Source organism: Mobula hypostoma, chromosome 11 (assembly GCF_963921235.1).
Source record: "Mobula hypostoma chromosome 11, sMobHyp1.1, whole genome shotgun sequence".
Taxonomy (NCBI): Eukaryota; Metazoa; Chordata; class Chondrichthyes; order Myliobatiformes; family Myliobatidae; genus Mobula; species Mobula hypostoma.
Window position 1 is genome coordinate 53,683,789 of NC_086107.1, and position 17,271 is coordinate 53,701,059.

Here is a 17,271-nt window from a genome sequence, read left to right on the forward strand (position 1 = left end):
TGGATTAGCCACAACCTTCAACCTAATGATACCCAAGCCTAGACAACAGACATCTGTGCATGGGTATTATTCCAAAGGTCTGAACACCAGTTCTTCACCAGAACAATAAACCTCTGGCAACGATCCCATGATCTTTAGTAGTTGATATTCCTTTGTTTGAGATCAGTCTTTTGTCTCAAAGAATTGGAAAGGGAAGCATAACAAATCCTCATCTAGAATGGGTCACACATATAGAAAGTCATCTCAACAGTTGGAGGACTATATTTGAATAAGTTTCAGAACCAAGGTAGGAAAGCAAACAGAAGGCAACAAATTAAATTACAAAAACATAAATATTAATTGACTGCCAATCTGTAATGCTGACCAGAAATCTTAATGCAGTAGTTGACCAGCGAGCAAATGTCCATTACAGCCCTCCTGAAAATAGAGAAAGTAAAAGAAAATATATCAGACTATCTTAAAATGTTTTGCATTTCAGAGTTGGGGAATTGTATACCCCCGAATGAACAATTAAATTAATTGTAGGGCCTGTGTTTTGATCATGACAGGGTACTAAAAAGTTCAAAGACAATTTATCTCAAAGGATTGTGTACTACTTTTTAAGCAAATTCTTAACTTGTATTCTATACTAAAGTAGATAGAATGTTAAGGACTCTATACACTATTCCCACGAAAATAATTTCTCTTGCTAGTTATTAAGTCCAACCAAACCAAGTCAATATTATCACCAAAGCCAAGATCATTTCTTGCTACCTGAACAATCCCACCTTGTACTTTCCGGCTACCTTCCAAATTGTCAAATAATGTGGAAAATCTAATCTCACTTTTTCTGAAATAGTTATTAGATACACTCAGGTATGATATTTGCGCCACCCATCACACAGAAATGCTTTGCAGGTTCAGATAACAGACCTCAAATTTTGACTTTTTGCAAAAGGCAAAGTACAGGTACATTCTTAAATTTGCATGCTTTCCCCTTTGTTGCCATACTTGAGCACTGCCCTACACTATTTCCTTCTTCCAAACTTTAAAAATTTCTGTTCACCTGAACCCACCTCACAACTACATAGTTTGAAGCCCAAGTTATTCAATTTGTCAGGACACTAGTCCCAGTTCCTTTCATTTAAATCCCACCCCAGTGGAACAGCTCCTTTCCTCAATGGGACTTGTGTCCCACAAAGTGATTCTCATTTCCCTCCCCCCCCCCCATGTCTTGGACCAATCCTTTAAAATTTGATTAACTTCAGACAAATTATTCTCAAAAACAGTAACCCAGAAAGATTAATACATTCCATTTTTTTTAAAAAAAACTTATTGATCCTTCTTCAGCAAAATGTCTGTTTTATTCAGATTCCGTTTAACATCCAAAGGGAAACTTGATTTAAAAACACAAACATTTTCTCAGCTAAAGGCAAGAAAAAAAAAGCTAAACTAACAAGTTTGAAAAGAAAAAAATGCTTACAGCTTGGAAATGATCGATCTTAAGGGCAGAAGCAATAAAGAATGATAGACGTATAAATGTTATACTGAGCTTGTATTAAACTACAGGATTTTTTTTTAATAAAAAGGCAAAAGATGGTATTAAAATGACTTTCAGTGATGGTATCCAAAAGATTACATCCAATAAAAGGATTGGAGAACTGGAATCCAACTGAGATTATGGCAATAAAAAAATGTTTTGTTAAATTGGGCAAAGTAAATTACCACTTGCAAGTGCAAAACCAAGATAAAGTCTCCCAAGGAATCAGAAGTGCTACTTGGCGGCAACTAAGGGTGTGGACCTTGGTATTACATGGAATACTTGAGGTTCAGGTATTAAGGGTATGAAAAGGGATTAGTTGTTTTTATATCCCAATAAGAGTTAGATGAGGAACAGCAAAACTTCACATTGAAAGATTGGATCACTTGCCTGATCTTATACTTTTTATTGCTACAATTAAATACTTCTTTTAAAAAGTACAGAAATGAAATACTGAATAGCTGCATCCTGTGCAATAACATCAAATTTTGCTTGATGGTGAACCCCAAAATACCTTAGGTCACTATACAAATGCAACATTGTCAATAATACAGACATTTTGGCTTACAAATCCTTTTGCTCAACTTGTTGTACAAGAAAATTCTTACCTGACAAACATCATCGTAGCTTCCTCCTGGATTTCATTCAACCATATTTCATTTTCTTTGAAACTTTCAATAATGCCATTAAGTTTCTCACCGAAGAACTTCAGCACATTATCAGTGTCCACCATTGTGATTGCTGTTCTAGAAGCCATGACATCCCTAAATGGGAATCAAAAAAAGCCCACAAAAAGAAAATAATTAAGCTATTTGCTTCAAATTATATATACAATCCATGCTACATTGATGTGTTATTTACTTTGTCCATTAAGTACTCTAACCTGAACTAGGCTCAATATTCTAGTAGTTTTCTCCCTCTGCTCCCTGCCACTACATAAAGATCACTAACAAAATTGTTAACAACTTCTATTTGTAGCTCAACACCAAGGCAGCAATTTAAAAAAAACTTTGCTTTGTAATTTTCATTGAGAAAAGATAAATTCGAGGAATAATGCAAGAGAAATTTAAAGTAATACAAAATATGTACTTAACAATTAGGTTTAATATCACCGGCATATGCCATGAAATTTGTTAACTTTGGCACAGCAGTACAATCCAATACATGCCACACACAATAAGTAGTATTCAGCTGCTGTAAATCTACCTGCAGAACTCAAAGACTGAGTGACTGTGCAAGAAGGGGACTAGTGAGGGAGGCCTCCAAGAGACCCATGACAACTCTGGAGAAGTTATAAGCTTCAGTGACTGAGATGGGAGAGACTGTACATACAACTGTTGCCCAGCTGCTTCACCATTTGTAGCTTTATGGGAGAGTGGCAAAGAAAAAGCCATGGTTGGAAAACAAAATTCATGAAATCGTGGCTACAGTTTGCCAGAAGGCATGTGGGAGAATTCACAGTCAGCTGAAAGAAGGTTCTATGGTCTAATGAAACCAAAATTGAACTTTTTGGCCAGACTAAATGTTATGCTTGGCACAAGCAAAACACCGCATATCAAAAAACACACCATTACCATGAAGCATGGTGGTGGCTGCATCATGCTGTGGGAATGCTTCACTGCAGCAGGCCCTGGAAGGCTTGTGAAGGTAGAGGGCAAAATGAATGCAGCAAAATACAGGGAAATCCTGGAGGAAAACCTGATGCAGTCTGCAAGAGAAGTGCAACTTGGGAGATTTGTTTTCCAGCATGACCAAGCATAAAACCAAAGCTACACAGGAATGGCTTAAAACAAAGTTAATGTCCTGGAGTGGCCAAGTCAGAGTCCAGACAAATTGAGAATTTGTGGCTGAACTCGAAAAGGGCTGTTCACTCATGATCCCCATGCAATCTGACAAAGCTTGAGCAGTTTTGTAAAGAAGGATAGGGGGAAAAAAAATTGCAGTGTCCAGATGTGCAAAGCTGATAGAGACCTATTCACACAGACTCAAGGCTGTAATTGCTGCCAAAGGTGCATCTACTAAATACTGATGTGAAGGGGGTGAATACTTGTGCAATCAATTATTCTGTGTTTTATATTTGTAATTAATTTAGATCACTTTGTAGAGATCCATTTTCACTTTGACACAAGTCCTTTTCTATTAACCAGTGTCAAAAAAGCCAATTTAAATCCAGTGGTTCATTGTTGCAAAACAATAAAACATGAAAACTTCCAATATATGTACTGTATGTATTTCAAATAGCTAAGTTAATTACTTAGTCCAAAAAAAACAACAACACAAAAAACAAGTCATGAGGTAGTGTTCATGGGTTCAATTCAGAAATTGGATGGCAGGAAGAAGCTGTTCCTGAATTGCGGAGTGTGCCCTGCCCCTTCAGGCTTCTGTACCTCCTTCCTGATAGTAACAACGAGAAGAGGGCATGTCCTGGGTGGTGGGGGTTCTTAATGACAGATGCTGCCTTTTTGAGACACCACTCCTTGAACAGGCCTTGGATACCACGGAGGCAAGTACCCTTGATGGAGCTGACTAATTTTGCAACTTTTGTAGCTTCTTTCAGTCCTGTGCAGTAGCCTCCCTCCCCACCCCATATCTGACAGAAATGCAGCCCGTCAGAATGCTCTCCACTGTACATCTGCGAGTGTTTTTTTTGTTATATACCAAATCTCCTCAAATTCCTAATGAAATACAGCCACTGTCTGGCCTTCTTCGGGGTCTTTCAGTTAGGAAGTCAAGGATCCAGTTGCAGAAGGAAGTACAGAAGCACAGGTTCTGTAGTTCCCACCCACCCCCCCCAATCAGGACTGTAGGAGTGAGGGTATTAAATATCAAGCTATAGTCAATATACACCATTCTGACACAAGTATTTGTGTTGTCCAGGTGATCCAAGGATGCATCGAGAGCCATTGAAATCACATCTGCCATAGACCAAAAGTGCCGATAGGCAAATTACAGTGGGTCCAGGTCCTTGCTGAAACAGGAAAGCTATACATGACCAACCTCTCAAAGCACTTCAACTCCATGAGTGACTTAACAACATCTTCATCTTCTAGAGAGAAAAAAAAACAAAAACTACAGACCAGACAGTGTGGAACATTTTGGAAATTAGGCCCACCAGTCTTGGGCCAGTTATTAAAGAATAATCCCATTATTACAACTCACCTGCTTTTCTTCCTTTAAATTCTGGCTGTACACAATGAGCAGAAAAATTGCACCTGCCCTTTGTACAAGAGCCATGCAAACCTCTTTCCTCACATCACCTGCACCATTTTTGTTAATATCAACGGCTCAGATGATTTTGGGTGGTTACAATGGAGGAATTCACTCCATTACGCAAGAAATAGCAACAGGGATAAATTTATTCATTCATTTTTTTTTAAAAACACATGCAGCACATCTCAATGCAGCAGAATCATGAGGTAGATGGGTGGAGGTGAAATTACCAGACATAACAAGCTTTAGATATTTATCGTTAAGAAGTTCCTACTAGAAAATATCCTGAAAATTCTCAGTGCACAAAGGATATACAAGTTTTTAAAAATTGAGGAGCTGGAATTACCAGAGTTTTGCCCCAAAATTTTCACCCAATGCCTTCACATTTTCATAGTTATTAAATTCTATATTTTATCTTGTATATTGACTTGTTCATTACAAACCAAATGGTGATGAAATTCAGGTCAGGCAGAAACTATGGAAAAGAATACATTCCAGTTGACATCTCTGGCCTAGACCCTTGATCAGGACTGGAAACGAAGGGAGAAGAAGCCAGAATAAGGTGGTGCGGGGAGGTGGGACGACAACAAGCCAGAAGGTGAAGTGAGTGGGTGGTGGGGGAAGAGATAAGTAAGAAGTTGAGAGGTGGTAAGTGAAAAAGGCAAAGGGCTGGAGAAGGAGGAATCTGAGAGGAACAGATCATGGGAGAAAGGGAAGGAGGGGCACCAAAGATGATAGGAAGGTGAGGAGAAGAGGTAGAGGCCAGAGTGGGGAAATGAAGAGGGAAACCAATTTTCATGCCATCAGGTTGGAGCCTACTGAGATGGATTACGAGGTGTTGCTCCTCCAACCTATTGCGGCAGAAGAGGCAGCCATGGACCAACATTTCAAACTCAGTTGGGGATTGAAACGAAATAGTTGGCCACTGAGAAATTCCATTTGTTTCAGATGGAGCGGAGGTGCTTGACAAATCATCCCCAATCTATGTCATGTCTCATCAATATTAAGGAGGCCACATCTGGAGCATTGGATACAATAGATGGACGCAACAGATTCACAGGAAGAGTGTTGCCTCACCTGGATGAACTGTTTGAGGTCCTGAATGAAGTAAATGGGCAGATACAACACTTCTGCCACTTGCAGGACTGAGTGCCAGGAGGGAGATTGGTGAGGGGGGTGGGGAGGGAAGAGAATGGGCATGGGAATCAGAGGGAGAAACCCATATGGAAAGCAGAGAGGGAGGGAGGTAAAGATGTGTTTGGTGGGAGGGGTAGGGTCCCATTGAAGATTGTATTAGTTGCAGAGACTCATGGGATGGTAGGCGAGTACAAGAGGAACTCTATCCCTATTAAGGTGGTGGGAAGATGGGGCGAGCAGGGACGTCCAAGAAATGGACAAGGGTTGGCAAGAGCACATCAATGGTGGAGAAAGGGAAACCCTATTCTTTGGGGGAGGGTATCTCTGATATCCTGCAAAGGAAAGCCTCATTCTAGGAACAGATGTGGCAGAGACAAATGAATTGAGAAAAGGGAATTGCAGTTTTACAGGAGACAGGGTGGGAAGAGGTATAGTTAAGATGTGCATGTTCAAATCTTTATTTGGACACTACATATTTTTAACAAAGATGAAAAATGTGCATTTTGCTTCTCAGTACATCATGTCCTAATTATTCATAGGCTGCTTGACCAGCTTGAATGACAGTTATCAAGGTTTGCCTTGAACTTCTGAAGTCAAAGCTAAATTCTCATTAGAAGTCACTATATCCTTGTAAGCAGCTTTAAGGCCAGTCAGACATTCATGTTTTACTGTCAATTGCAAATACGGCCCTCAAGTTTACAAAGCAGCCATAGAAACTCAAAAGGCGCATCCCCAGGGTCATTCTGTCACAAAGAGTAAAATATGATAGGTTGAATAAATAAAGGCTAAAGAGTTGGTGCAAGAAGGGGCTTTGGGTATTCGGATCGCTGTGACTGCATCTGGAGAAATTGAGCCTTGTATAAGAATGAGTTATAGCTAATGGATTTACTCACACCACCTGGAGGGTTGCAATTATTTTGGCAAGGGGATAGGGAGATCAACCTAAAGATAAAGGATAATTCAAGCAAATCCAGTGGACAGAGCAGAGATGCAGTTAAGGGAGCATGGAAGAAGTTGTCAGATATGATTTAGCCAAGATGGTGTTAGCAAGGACAGCATATTCTGAGAAGTTTTCAGAAAGATTAGAGAATCTTGCATGACAAACTTTGAGGGCTCGATCATGGCAAAAAAAAAACAAACAAACACACACACACGATGAGTATCTACAATGGCAATGAAGTAAGTCCCGTCAGGAATACGGTGGTAGAAACTGGGAGGACAAAAAGATGTCAAGAAATAACATTAACAACAGGAATTCTGCAGATGCTGGAAATTTAAGCAACACACATCAAAGTTGCTGGTGAACGGAGCAGGCCAAGCAGCATCTCTAGGAAGAGGTACAGTTGACGTTTCAGGCCGAGACCCTTCATCAGGATTAACTGCCTGTCAGGACTAACAGTTAGTCCTGATGAAGGGTCTCGGCCTGGAACGTCGACTGTACCTCTTCCGAGAGATGCTGCCTGGCCTGCTGCGTTCACCAGCAACTTTGATGTGTTGCAAGAAATACCATTGACAGGTCATATTGAAAATGCTGTTATTTTATAGATATAATAGGAGAAAGGAAAGCTAGGGAAATACAGGTCTCCTTAGGGACCAGAAGAGTAATATATGTTAGTGAATTTTTTGGGGGTAGATGATTTGTTTACACTTAAATGACTTTGGCCACCAGACTTCTATTTTCACTGTTTGACAATGCACTTCCTAAAAGGGTGTGAATACCAGATGCTTCTGGCACCTGATGCTGTAGTTTCGAAGACAGTATTATCTATACATTATAAATATTAATTGTCTTCTATGTTAGCACAGGAAATGCCAAATAAATGCATCGTAGACTTAACTTACATTCCTAAAGGCTGTGGATACCAACCCAGACATGTTGGCGTCAGAAGGAAAGGATGAAATCCGAAGGTGTGATGTTTGTATGTAGCTTCAAAAGGAAGCATTGTCTATAACTTAAGTAGCGATTGCCTTTGTGTTTAGCATATAAATATCAAGCCCACATTGAGCTAGCAGACCTTTCTGCGGAAAGTGTCTCCGTACGTAGATGCCTGCTGTATCTTGTTGTGTCAAATAAAGAAGCTGCTTTGTATCTACCAGTGACTCTGTCTCTCCAGTGATTTCATCCACGCTACAACACTATATATTCTGCGTGGAGTCAGGGAATACAAGACAGGCCATAAATGGCCTGTTTTCAGACGGAGTCACGAGTTGGCTGCGGTCGGGTGTTTCCAGGGTGTGCTGCATCGGCAAGTTTGCGGTGCTGGAGGTTCGTGGCAGGGGGAGTTTTTCTTCCTTCTACCGTCTGCGTGAGGTGATGGGGCTATCGGGACTGAGAGACTTTTTTTTATATATAAACTGTGTCCATGGTCTGCTCTTCATCAAATTACAGTATTGCTTTGCACTGTTGTAACTATATGTTATAATTATGTGGTTTTTGTCAGTTTTAGTCTTGGTCTGTCTTGTGTTTCTGTGATATCATACTGGAGGAACATTGTATCATTTCTTAATGCATGCATTTCTAAATGACAATAAATGAGGACTGAGTGTCCTCAATCTAATCTAATCTAAAATGAGTACATCTTGTCTGCATTCAGTAAGAAGGGTGACAACATCAGAATCAGGTATATTATCACCAGCATGTGACATGAAATTTGTTAACTTAGCAGCAGCAGTTCAATGCAATACATAATCTAGCAGAGAGAAAAAAAAAGCAAGATAAAACAAAGTAAATCAAAATAGATCATTTAAAAATGCGCAAAAAACAAATACAGTATTAAAAAAAAGTGAGGTAGTACCCAAAGCTTCAAAGTTCATTTAGGAATCGGATGGCAGAGGGGAAGAAGCTGTTCCTGAATTGCTGAGAGTGTACCTTCAGACTTCTGTATCTCCTGCCTGATGGTAACAGTGAGAAAAGGGCATGCCCTGGGTGCTGGAGGTCTTTAATAACGGACGCTGCCTTTCTGAGACACCGCTTCCTAAAGATGTCCTGGATACTTTGTAGGCTAGTACCCAAGATGGAGCTGACTAGATTTACAACCTTCTGCAGCTTCTTTCGGTCCTGCACAGTAGCCCCTCTATACCAGACAGTGATGCAGCCTGTCAGAATGCTCTCCATGGTACAACTATACAAGTTTCTGAGTGTATCTGTTGACATGCTAAATCGCTTCAAACTCCTAACGAAGTATAGCCGCTGTCTTGCCTTCTTTACGACATCAATGTGCTGGGACCAGGTTGGATCCTCAGATCTTGACACCCAAGAACTTGAAGCTGTTCACTCTCTCTACTTCCGATCCCTCTGAGGATTGGAATGTGTTTCTTCATCTTGACCTTCCTGAAGTCCACAATCAGCTCTTTCATCTTACTGACATTGAGAGCCAGGTTGTTGCTGCAGCACCATTCCACTAGTTGGTATCTCTCACTCCTGTACGCCTCCTTGTCACCACCTGAGATTCTACCAACATGAAAGAGAGTGAAATCACAGGGAGATGTATTGGTTATCTGGACCACATTGATAGAGGTGGTAGAGATTAATTAACACACATCAAAGTTGCTGGTGAACGCAGCAGGCCAAGCAGCATCTGTAGGAAGAGGTGCAGTCGACATTTCAGCCGAGACCCTTCGTCAGGACTAACTGAAGGAAGAGTGAGTAAGGGATTTGAAAGTTGGAGGGGGAGGGGGAGATCCAAAATGATAGGAGAAGACAGGAGGGGGAGGGATAGAGCCGAGAGCTGGACAGGTGATTGGCAAAAGGGGATACGAGAGGATCATGGGACAGGAGGTCCAGGAAGACAGACGGGGGGGGGGGGAACCCAGAGGATGGGCAAGAAGTATATTCAGAGGGACAGAGGGAGAAAAAGGAGAGTGAGAGAAAGAATGTGTGCATAAAAATGAGTAACAGATGGGGTACGAGGGGGAGGTGGGGCCTTAGCGGAAGTTAGAGCAGTCGATGTTCATGCTATCAGGTTGGAGGCTACCCAGACGGAATATAAGGTGTTGTTCCTCCAACCTGAGTGCGGCTTCATCTTTACAGTAGAGGAGGCCATGGATAGACATGTCAGAATGGGAATGGGAGGTGGAATTAAAATGTGTGGCCACTGGGAGATCCTGCTTTCTCTGGCGGACAGAGCGTAGATGTTCAGCAAAGCGATCTCCCAGTCTGCGTCGGGTGTCGCCAATATATAAAAGGCCACATCGGGAGCACCGGACGCAGTATATCACCCCTGTCGACTCACAGGTGAAGTGTTGCCTCACCTGGAAGGACTGTTTGGGGTCCTGAATGGTGGTAAGGGAGGAAGTGTAAGGGCATGTGTAGCACTTGTTCCGCTTACACGGGTAAGTGCCAGGAGGGAGATCAGTGGGGTGGGATGGGGGAACAAATGGACAAGGGAGTTGTGTAGGGAGCAATCCCTGCGGAATGCAGGGCGGGGGGGGGAGGGAAAGATGTGCTTAGTGGTGGGATCCCATTGGAGGTGGCGGAAGTTACGGAGAATAATATGTTGGACCCGGAGGCTGGTGGGGTGGTAGGTGAGGACCAGGGGAACTCTATTCCTAGTGGGGTGGCCAGAGGATGGAGTGAGAGCAGATGTACGTGAAATGGGGGAGATGCGTTTAAGAGCAGAGTTGATAGTGGAGGAAGGGAAGCCCCTTTCTTTAAAAAAAGGGACATCTCCCTCGTCCTAGAATGAAAAGCCTCATCCTGAGAGCAGATGCGGTGGAGACGGAGGAATTGCGAGAAGGGGATGGCGTTTTTGCAAGAGACAGGGTGAGAAGAAGAATAGTCCAGATAGCTGTGAGATAGAGATTAATTAGATGTCTTGGAACACAGAAGATATAACCCAACATTTATGAGAAACAAGGGTGAAGATAACAGAGCCTCTGATGGACAGTTTTTGCCTCTTCATTCATCATGTGCGAGACAGACACACCTAGTCAATGTTGTTCATTTATTGAAGGGCAGCAAGGATATGCCAAGTATTTACATGTCAGTGAGCTTTAAGTTAGCGGTGGGGTAATTATTTGAGAAAATACTTGACAGGATTTGCATTCTTTGGAGAGGCAGGGACTGATTAGATGGGCTGCATGGCTTTGAGGAAATCTGAGTTTTTAAAATTCAGGGATAACAAAGGAGTCTGAAGCAGGGCAGATGTTACCTATATGGATTCAAGGCATTTGACAACAAGCTGCATAGTCTACTGTCCAAAAGGTTGAGGAACAATTGGCATCACGGTAAGCTGGCTAATTGAATCCAAAGTTAGCTTGGTAGTAATGAAAGGGTACTTCCTCAAATAGGAACTGTTACAAGTGGTGTACGATGAGATCAATGCTTCATCCTTGGCTGCTCATGAAATATATTCACTTGGATGTCCATGTAAGGGGCAAGATTAGCACGTTACAGATGACAAAATTAGTGTTTGCTACTGATATCAGTGATGCTTATCTAAGCCTATAGCAGGAAATAGATCTGTTGAAACATTGGGCAGGTCGTTGGCAAATAGAATTTAATCCTGACAAGAGCAAAGTAGCCAATTCTGGGAAGTCAAATTGGCCCAGAAAGGGGTTAGATCATAATGGAACATGAAGTAAGAAATAATCGGGAATACAGTACAGCTGATAAGGTTCTGCCATTTCACTGCATCAATTTCAATTAGTGCAACTGAGTTTTAAGCAGATGCATAGTTCCTTCAGGTTACAAAAGATTTCTCTCCTTTGAGAAGTGGCATTTATTATGCCTTCTTATCCAAACCCTCATTGACTTTCTAACCAATTACCATGCATCGTTCGCCGCAGTGTTCCATTGATAAGCGCATGGTGCATCAAGTAAAAAAAACATTCCAGTGAAAGGGGTCATAACTGAAAGGCTGGAAGGACTAAACTGAATCATGTTCGATAATGCTCCTAAAGAACATAATATAGGAATCTGGCAAGTAGGGAATTCAGTGCAAGTGAACAATCTGACTTCTCAGTGAGCTAACCTGTTAGAGACTTAACTGTTCTGTTGTGCACACACCCTGCCCCACATGGACAACTGCAGAAAGAATTGTCAGTTCTATGCTTCAGAGCATCAACAGCTGACATTGAGCGTCACCCACAAGGCTGAGTATTTGAACACTGCATTCTTTAGGAAATTGCTGTGTGGATCAAGAATGCAATTAAGGAGCAACTCTGAGACCAAAAAACAAAATGTCCCAAGGGCATCTTTGGGGACACAAAGACAAAATAGAGGAACTTAGCACGCCAAGTAGCATCTATGTGAAGAAGTAAACAGTCAACAGTTTGGGCCAAAACCTTTCATCGGGACACCTTTTCGTTTAAGCAGTATGCAGCTCTGAATATAAATGAAAGAAAGACACAGCCAAGAGCTCATCTCTACGATTGCTTCAACAAGGACAGAGTTGGAATTCTACTGTTGGGCATACAGACAAGTGATTTGTTCATCACAGATGTGATTCAAGGTTCATTACTTACTTGATGGATGGATCCAAGAGGACACAGAAATTAGTGCCAATAATATAGAAAGAGGAAAAGATCATGCAGATAACATTTGACCCGAGATTAAGAATCAGATTTAAATGACACCAATTACTACAGAGCAATAAGTATAGAATTAGAGGATAGGCAGATCAATGTGTGGCAAAACAGAGGATTTAACTTCCAGAGACAGAACTGCTAATAGAAGGCAAAAAAAAGGCAAAGGAATGACAATTGGAAAGAAATGACTGAAGTCAATGGCAACAAAATTAATGTAAGAGGTATAATGAGCACAGTAGATTAGTTAAGAGCACATGGGAAATAAAACTACACTATTACAAAACCATGACATAAAAGGTCAGGAATAAAAGCATAATTATCTCAATGTCATTGGGTAAATTTAAAGCAGAGGTTGACAGGTTATTGATTGGTAAGGGCACCAAAGTTATGAAGGGAAGGCAGGAGACTGGGGTTGAGAAGAAAAATAAATCAGACATGATTGAATGGTGAACCAAATGATTCAATGAGCCAAATGGCCCAAGTCTGCTTCTATCTAAATTGCATATAAATAAAACCCTTTCATTACAGATAGAAGGGAATTTTAAAAAAAGATAAGAGGCAATATTTAATCAGAGAGTCGATCACAGCAACGATAAGGGGTGACTTGTTAGAGGGATTATCAAATCAGAATAGAATAAAAGGTTAGGTCTTTTAGCAACACACTATAAATCTAAACAGTCCAAGAATAGAAGCAAACTTAATCAGGAGGAGTTTTTCCAGGGTATGTGGGAACAAAAATCTAAAATTTCATTCAGAAGCACGTAGCAAGCCAAAATAGAGGGTGCCAATTCTGGATAGAACTTTTAGAAATGAAACTAGGTAGTTGCAAATTTTTATTTCTGCTAATCATTTAGAAAAAAGAAAAAATAAATAGGAGTAAAAGGGTCCAATAAACCCAATTTTACTAGATGCAAAATGAAATAATTCAAATAGGTGCCTGTAGGTTGATCAGTCTTAGAGCCATGAAACATGTTTAGGAAACAGGATCATGATGTCCAAGATAGATGTATTCCCACACAGAAGGTGGGTGGATTGGCAAAAAAGAAAAACTCACTTTTTTTTTTAAAAAGTGTAAAAGATAGAGCCAGGCAAAAATGCCAAGTGAACTCTGTAGAGCAGGAAGTCAGACGAGTAGAAAATGGAAGAGGAAATATAAAACAAAAACTGGAAATCAAAGGTCATATGAAAAAAACCACTTAAACCGTTTAACAAGTGCAAATGGACTAGTAAGGAAATAGTATGGCAAATTATGACCAATAAAAGAATCCTGTATTTAATGCAGAGTATGTGGGCAAGATTCCTGATGGATGTTTTACAATCATCTTCAGAAGTTAATACTAGTGCTGCAGTTTAGGGGTACAACTCAAATATCAAACAAGGTAAACAGCAGAGTGAAGAGGTTTAGCATCTTAGAAAGTGGAAAACTCATCAGATCTAGGAGTAATATTCAGTGTTTGATGAAAGGCTACAGGTTGAAACGTTAACACGAGGAAATTCTTTCTCTTTCCTTTTTCTCCCTCTGTCCCTCTCACTATACCCCTTGCCCACCCTCTGGGTTCCCCCCCCCGCTTTTCTTTCTCCCTAGACCCCCTCTCCCATGATCCTCTCATATCCCTTTTGCCAATCAACTGTCCAGCTCTTAGCTCCATCTCTCTACCCCGCTCTCCCCCCCGCCACCTTCTCCTATCATTTCAGATCTCCCCCTCCCACTTTCAAATCTCTTACTAGCTCTTCCTTCAGTTAGTCTTAACAAAGGGTCTCGGCCCAAAATGTCGACTGTACCTCTTCCTAGAGATGCTGCCTGGCCTGCTGCGTTCACCAGCAACTTTGATATGTGTAGGTTAAAATGTTAACTGTTTCTCTCACTACTGATGCTGGACAATCTGCAGAGTGTTTCCAACATTTCCTGTTTTGCTTCACATTTGGAGAATCTGGACTATTGTTTTTGAGCTATATCCAAAGCCACTACCATGGCATGAACTACAAACTTTCAATCCTCTTCAGCAACAGGCATCCAACCATAAAACTGCAGGATTGCGAATACAATGAGAAAGAATCCAAATACTGGCTCGATCAACATTGGTGGGCAAACATTTTAGCTTAGTTAAACTATTGCAAAGCATCAGCACCATTATGCAATTAAACACATTCCATTCAATAAAAGATTAATTTCTTCAAATTTTTACTGATACAAGTAGTCTTAAATTGTGTTCAGCTTCAAGCAGTCTATAACAAAATAAAAAATTCTGAGGAAGCAGCACTTTTGAAAAAAAACTCGTCATCCAGTGTTATTGGGATTTGTTCCAAGGGACAGAGTAAACCTTGTAGAAAGTCACTAATTTCTGGTAGTTTTACTAATGGAAGACTGATTAAATATTTGAAATGGTAGCAAAGAGAGCCAGAGAGACAAGCATGTCCTTCAGTCCAAACCGCACACAACACTCCAAATACAGTCTCCTCAATGTCTTATATTACCAGTATTCCCACTTTCAGCAAACTGCATTCCTAGGTCCCTCTGTTCCACAACAATTCCCAGCACCTTATCATTCACTGTACAAATCCCACTGTGGAAATTGAGGTATTGCTTTTTTGGGAATGGAACCAGAGGCATAGTGGTTAGCTAGATGCAATTACAGCTTGCATTCCAAAGTTTAGAGTTCAACTCTGTAAGGAGTTTGTATGTTCTCCCTGTGACTTCATGTGCTTTCCTCCTCTTTCCTTGCACAGCAGGTTCCTTGATGCAGGTACAGAGAGGATGTCGGGGGCAAGTCCCCCCCCCCCACAGAGTGGTGGGTGCGTGGAATGCACTGCCGGTGACAGTGGAGACAGATTAAGAGATTCTTGGATAGGAATATGAAGCTTAGAATAATAGAGGGATATGCAGTAGGGAAACGCAAAGTAGTTTCTAGAGTAGGTTACATGGTCAGCACAACATTGTGGGCTGAAGGGCCTGTAATGTGCTACAGATTTCTATGTTCCCATGTCCAAAAATGTACCAATTAGATTAATTGGTCATTGTAAATGACCCTGTGATTAGTGTTAAATAGGCAAGTTGCTGGGCACTGCCTCTCTAAACAAATGTTATCTAAACTGAGTGCCAGGTACCAACCCTCAGCCTACATAACAAGCTGATCAAGAATCAAATAAAATTTTTCATAACTTTTTATATTGTCTATGAGAACACCTCTTAGTACTTGATGTACTCGCCAAGATTTAATTCAAGATTGTTTAATGTTATTTCCAGTACACAAGGGCAAAGGAGAACAAAATAATTGATAATCTGGATGTGATGCAGCCCAAAATAAAATACAAAAAAAAATTTACACACTATACAAAATAACTTTTATACATGGATTGCATGTCCATAAAGTGACACTAGGCACAGAAATGTCTGTACAAATGGTGACTGACGGGAAATGATAAAGTAGTGGTAGTAGACAGAGTGCAGGGGTGGGCTATTGGGTGGAGGTGTTGATCAGCCTTGCCGCTTGGGGAAAGTTAGTCCTGACGAAGGGTCTCGGCCTGAAACGTCGACTGCACCTCTTCCTAGAGATGCTGCCTGGCCTGCTGCGTTCACCAGCAACTTTTATGTGTGTTGCTTGGGGAAAGTAACAGTTTAAGTCTGGTGGCCCTGATGGGAGTGGGAGGAACAGTCTGCGAGCAAGGTGGGTGGAATCCTTCACATCACTGGCCCTTTTTGTAAAGATGTCCTTGCTGGCAGGTAGTCTGGTGCAGTTTTGAATACCCATTGTAAAGCCTTCCTGTCAGCCACTGTACAGTTTTTGTACCATGTTAGGATGTTCTCAACTGCGCATCTGCAGAATGACACAAGTATAGATGTGCATAGTCCAGCTCTCTTCAGCCTCTTCAGAAAGTGTAGAAGCTGGTGACCTTTTCTGATTGCGTGGAATGTGTTCTGGGACCATGAGCGATTGTGCTAAGATGTGCAGTTCCGAGAGTTTTAAACTGTTACAGTTTCCACTGCTGTGCCACCAATGAACAGAGGGGTGTGAGAGGAGAGTTCTCCTGAAGTTGATAACCATCTCCTTTGTCTTGTTGACATTGATGAAGTAGTTATTTGCTGGGCACCAAATTTATCTTTCAACTCAAGGTTAGTTGTGGGGGGGGCGCGGGGGAGACAACAAAAATAAACCAATTGCACATGCTCAATCGTATTTGCAAATGCAGCTCAGCATTCAACATTATCATCCCCTCGAAACAACCTCCCTGTAAAACTGGATCCCGACTGGCTACATCTCCTTCACAAACACCATTAGCACAGGTGCACTGCAAAGTCTGTCCTTGGCCCCGTTCTACTTGCTTGATACTTTTCGGTGACCAAGTACAACTCCACATTCACAGAAGTACAGCACAGAAACAGGCTCTTCAGCCCATCTAGTCCATGTCAAACCATTTACACTGCCCACTCCCATCAACCTGCACCAGGACCACAGCTCTCCATACCCCTACCATCCATGTACCTATCCAAACCTCTCAAACATTGAAATTCTAGCTTGTGTGCACCACTTGTGCTGGCAACGCATTCTAAACTCTGACCTGCCCTCAGAGTGAAGTTTCCCCTCATGTTCACCTTAAACTTTTCACCTATCACCCTTAACCCATGACCTCTGGTTGCAGTCCCACCCAACCTCAGTGGAAAAAGCCTGCTGGTATTTACCCTATCTATACCCTTAATTTTGTACTGGAAAGCTCTATCAAATCACCTACCTTCCAAGGAATAAAGTCCAAACCTATTCAATCTTTCCTTATAATTCTGGTCCTCCAGATCCAGCAACACCCTTGTAAATTTTCTCTGTACTCTTTCAACTTTATTTACATCTTTCCTGTAGGTAGGTGACCAAAACTGCACACAATTC

At 41.4% G+C, this 17,271-nt stretch overlaps 1 protein-coding gene across 2 annotated transcripts in view; it reads right to left on the minus strand.

The window, feature by feature from the left end:
* The window catches only part of LOC134354286 (inner centromere protein-like), a 73,361-nt gene that overhangs the window by 46,407 nt on the left and 9,683 nt on the right, over positions 1-17,271 (minus strand). Inside the window, exons 1-2 of one of the 2 annotated variants that reach the window (XM_063063209.1) lie at positions 2,128-2,254; positions 365-417 (exon numbers count right to left, since the gene is read on the minus strand). Coding sequence is in view for 1 of the 2 variants with exons in the window: in XM_063063208.1 (XP_062919278.1) it covers positions 2,128-2,276 (149 nt within the window). In the remaining variant the exon portion in view is untranslated. Of the gene's footprint in view, positions 1-364; positions 418-2,127; positions 2,284-17,271 lie in introns of those variants that run through there. The other variant, XM_063063208.1, reaches the window with a different exon arrangement.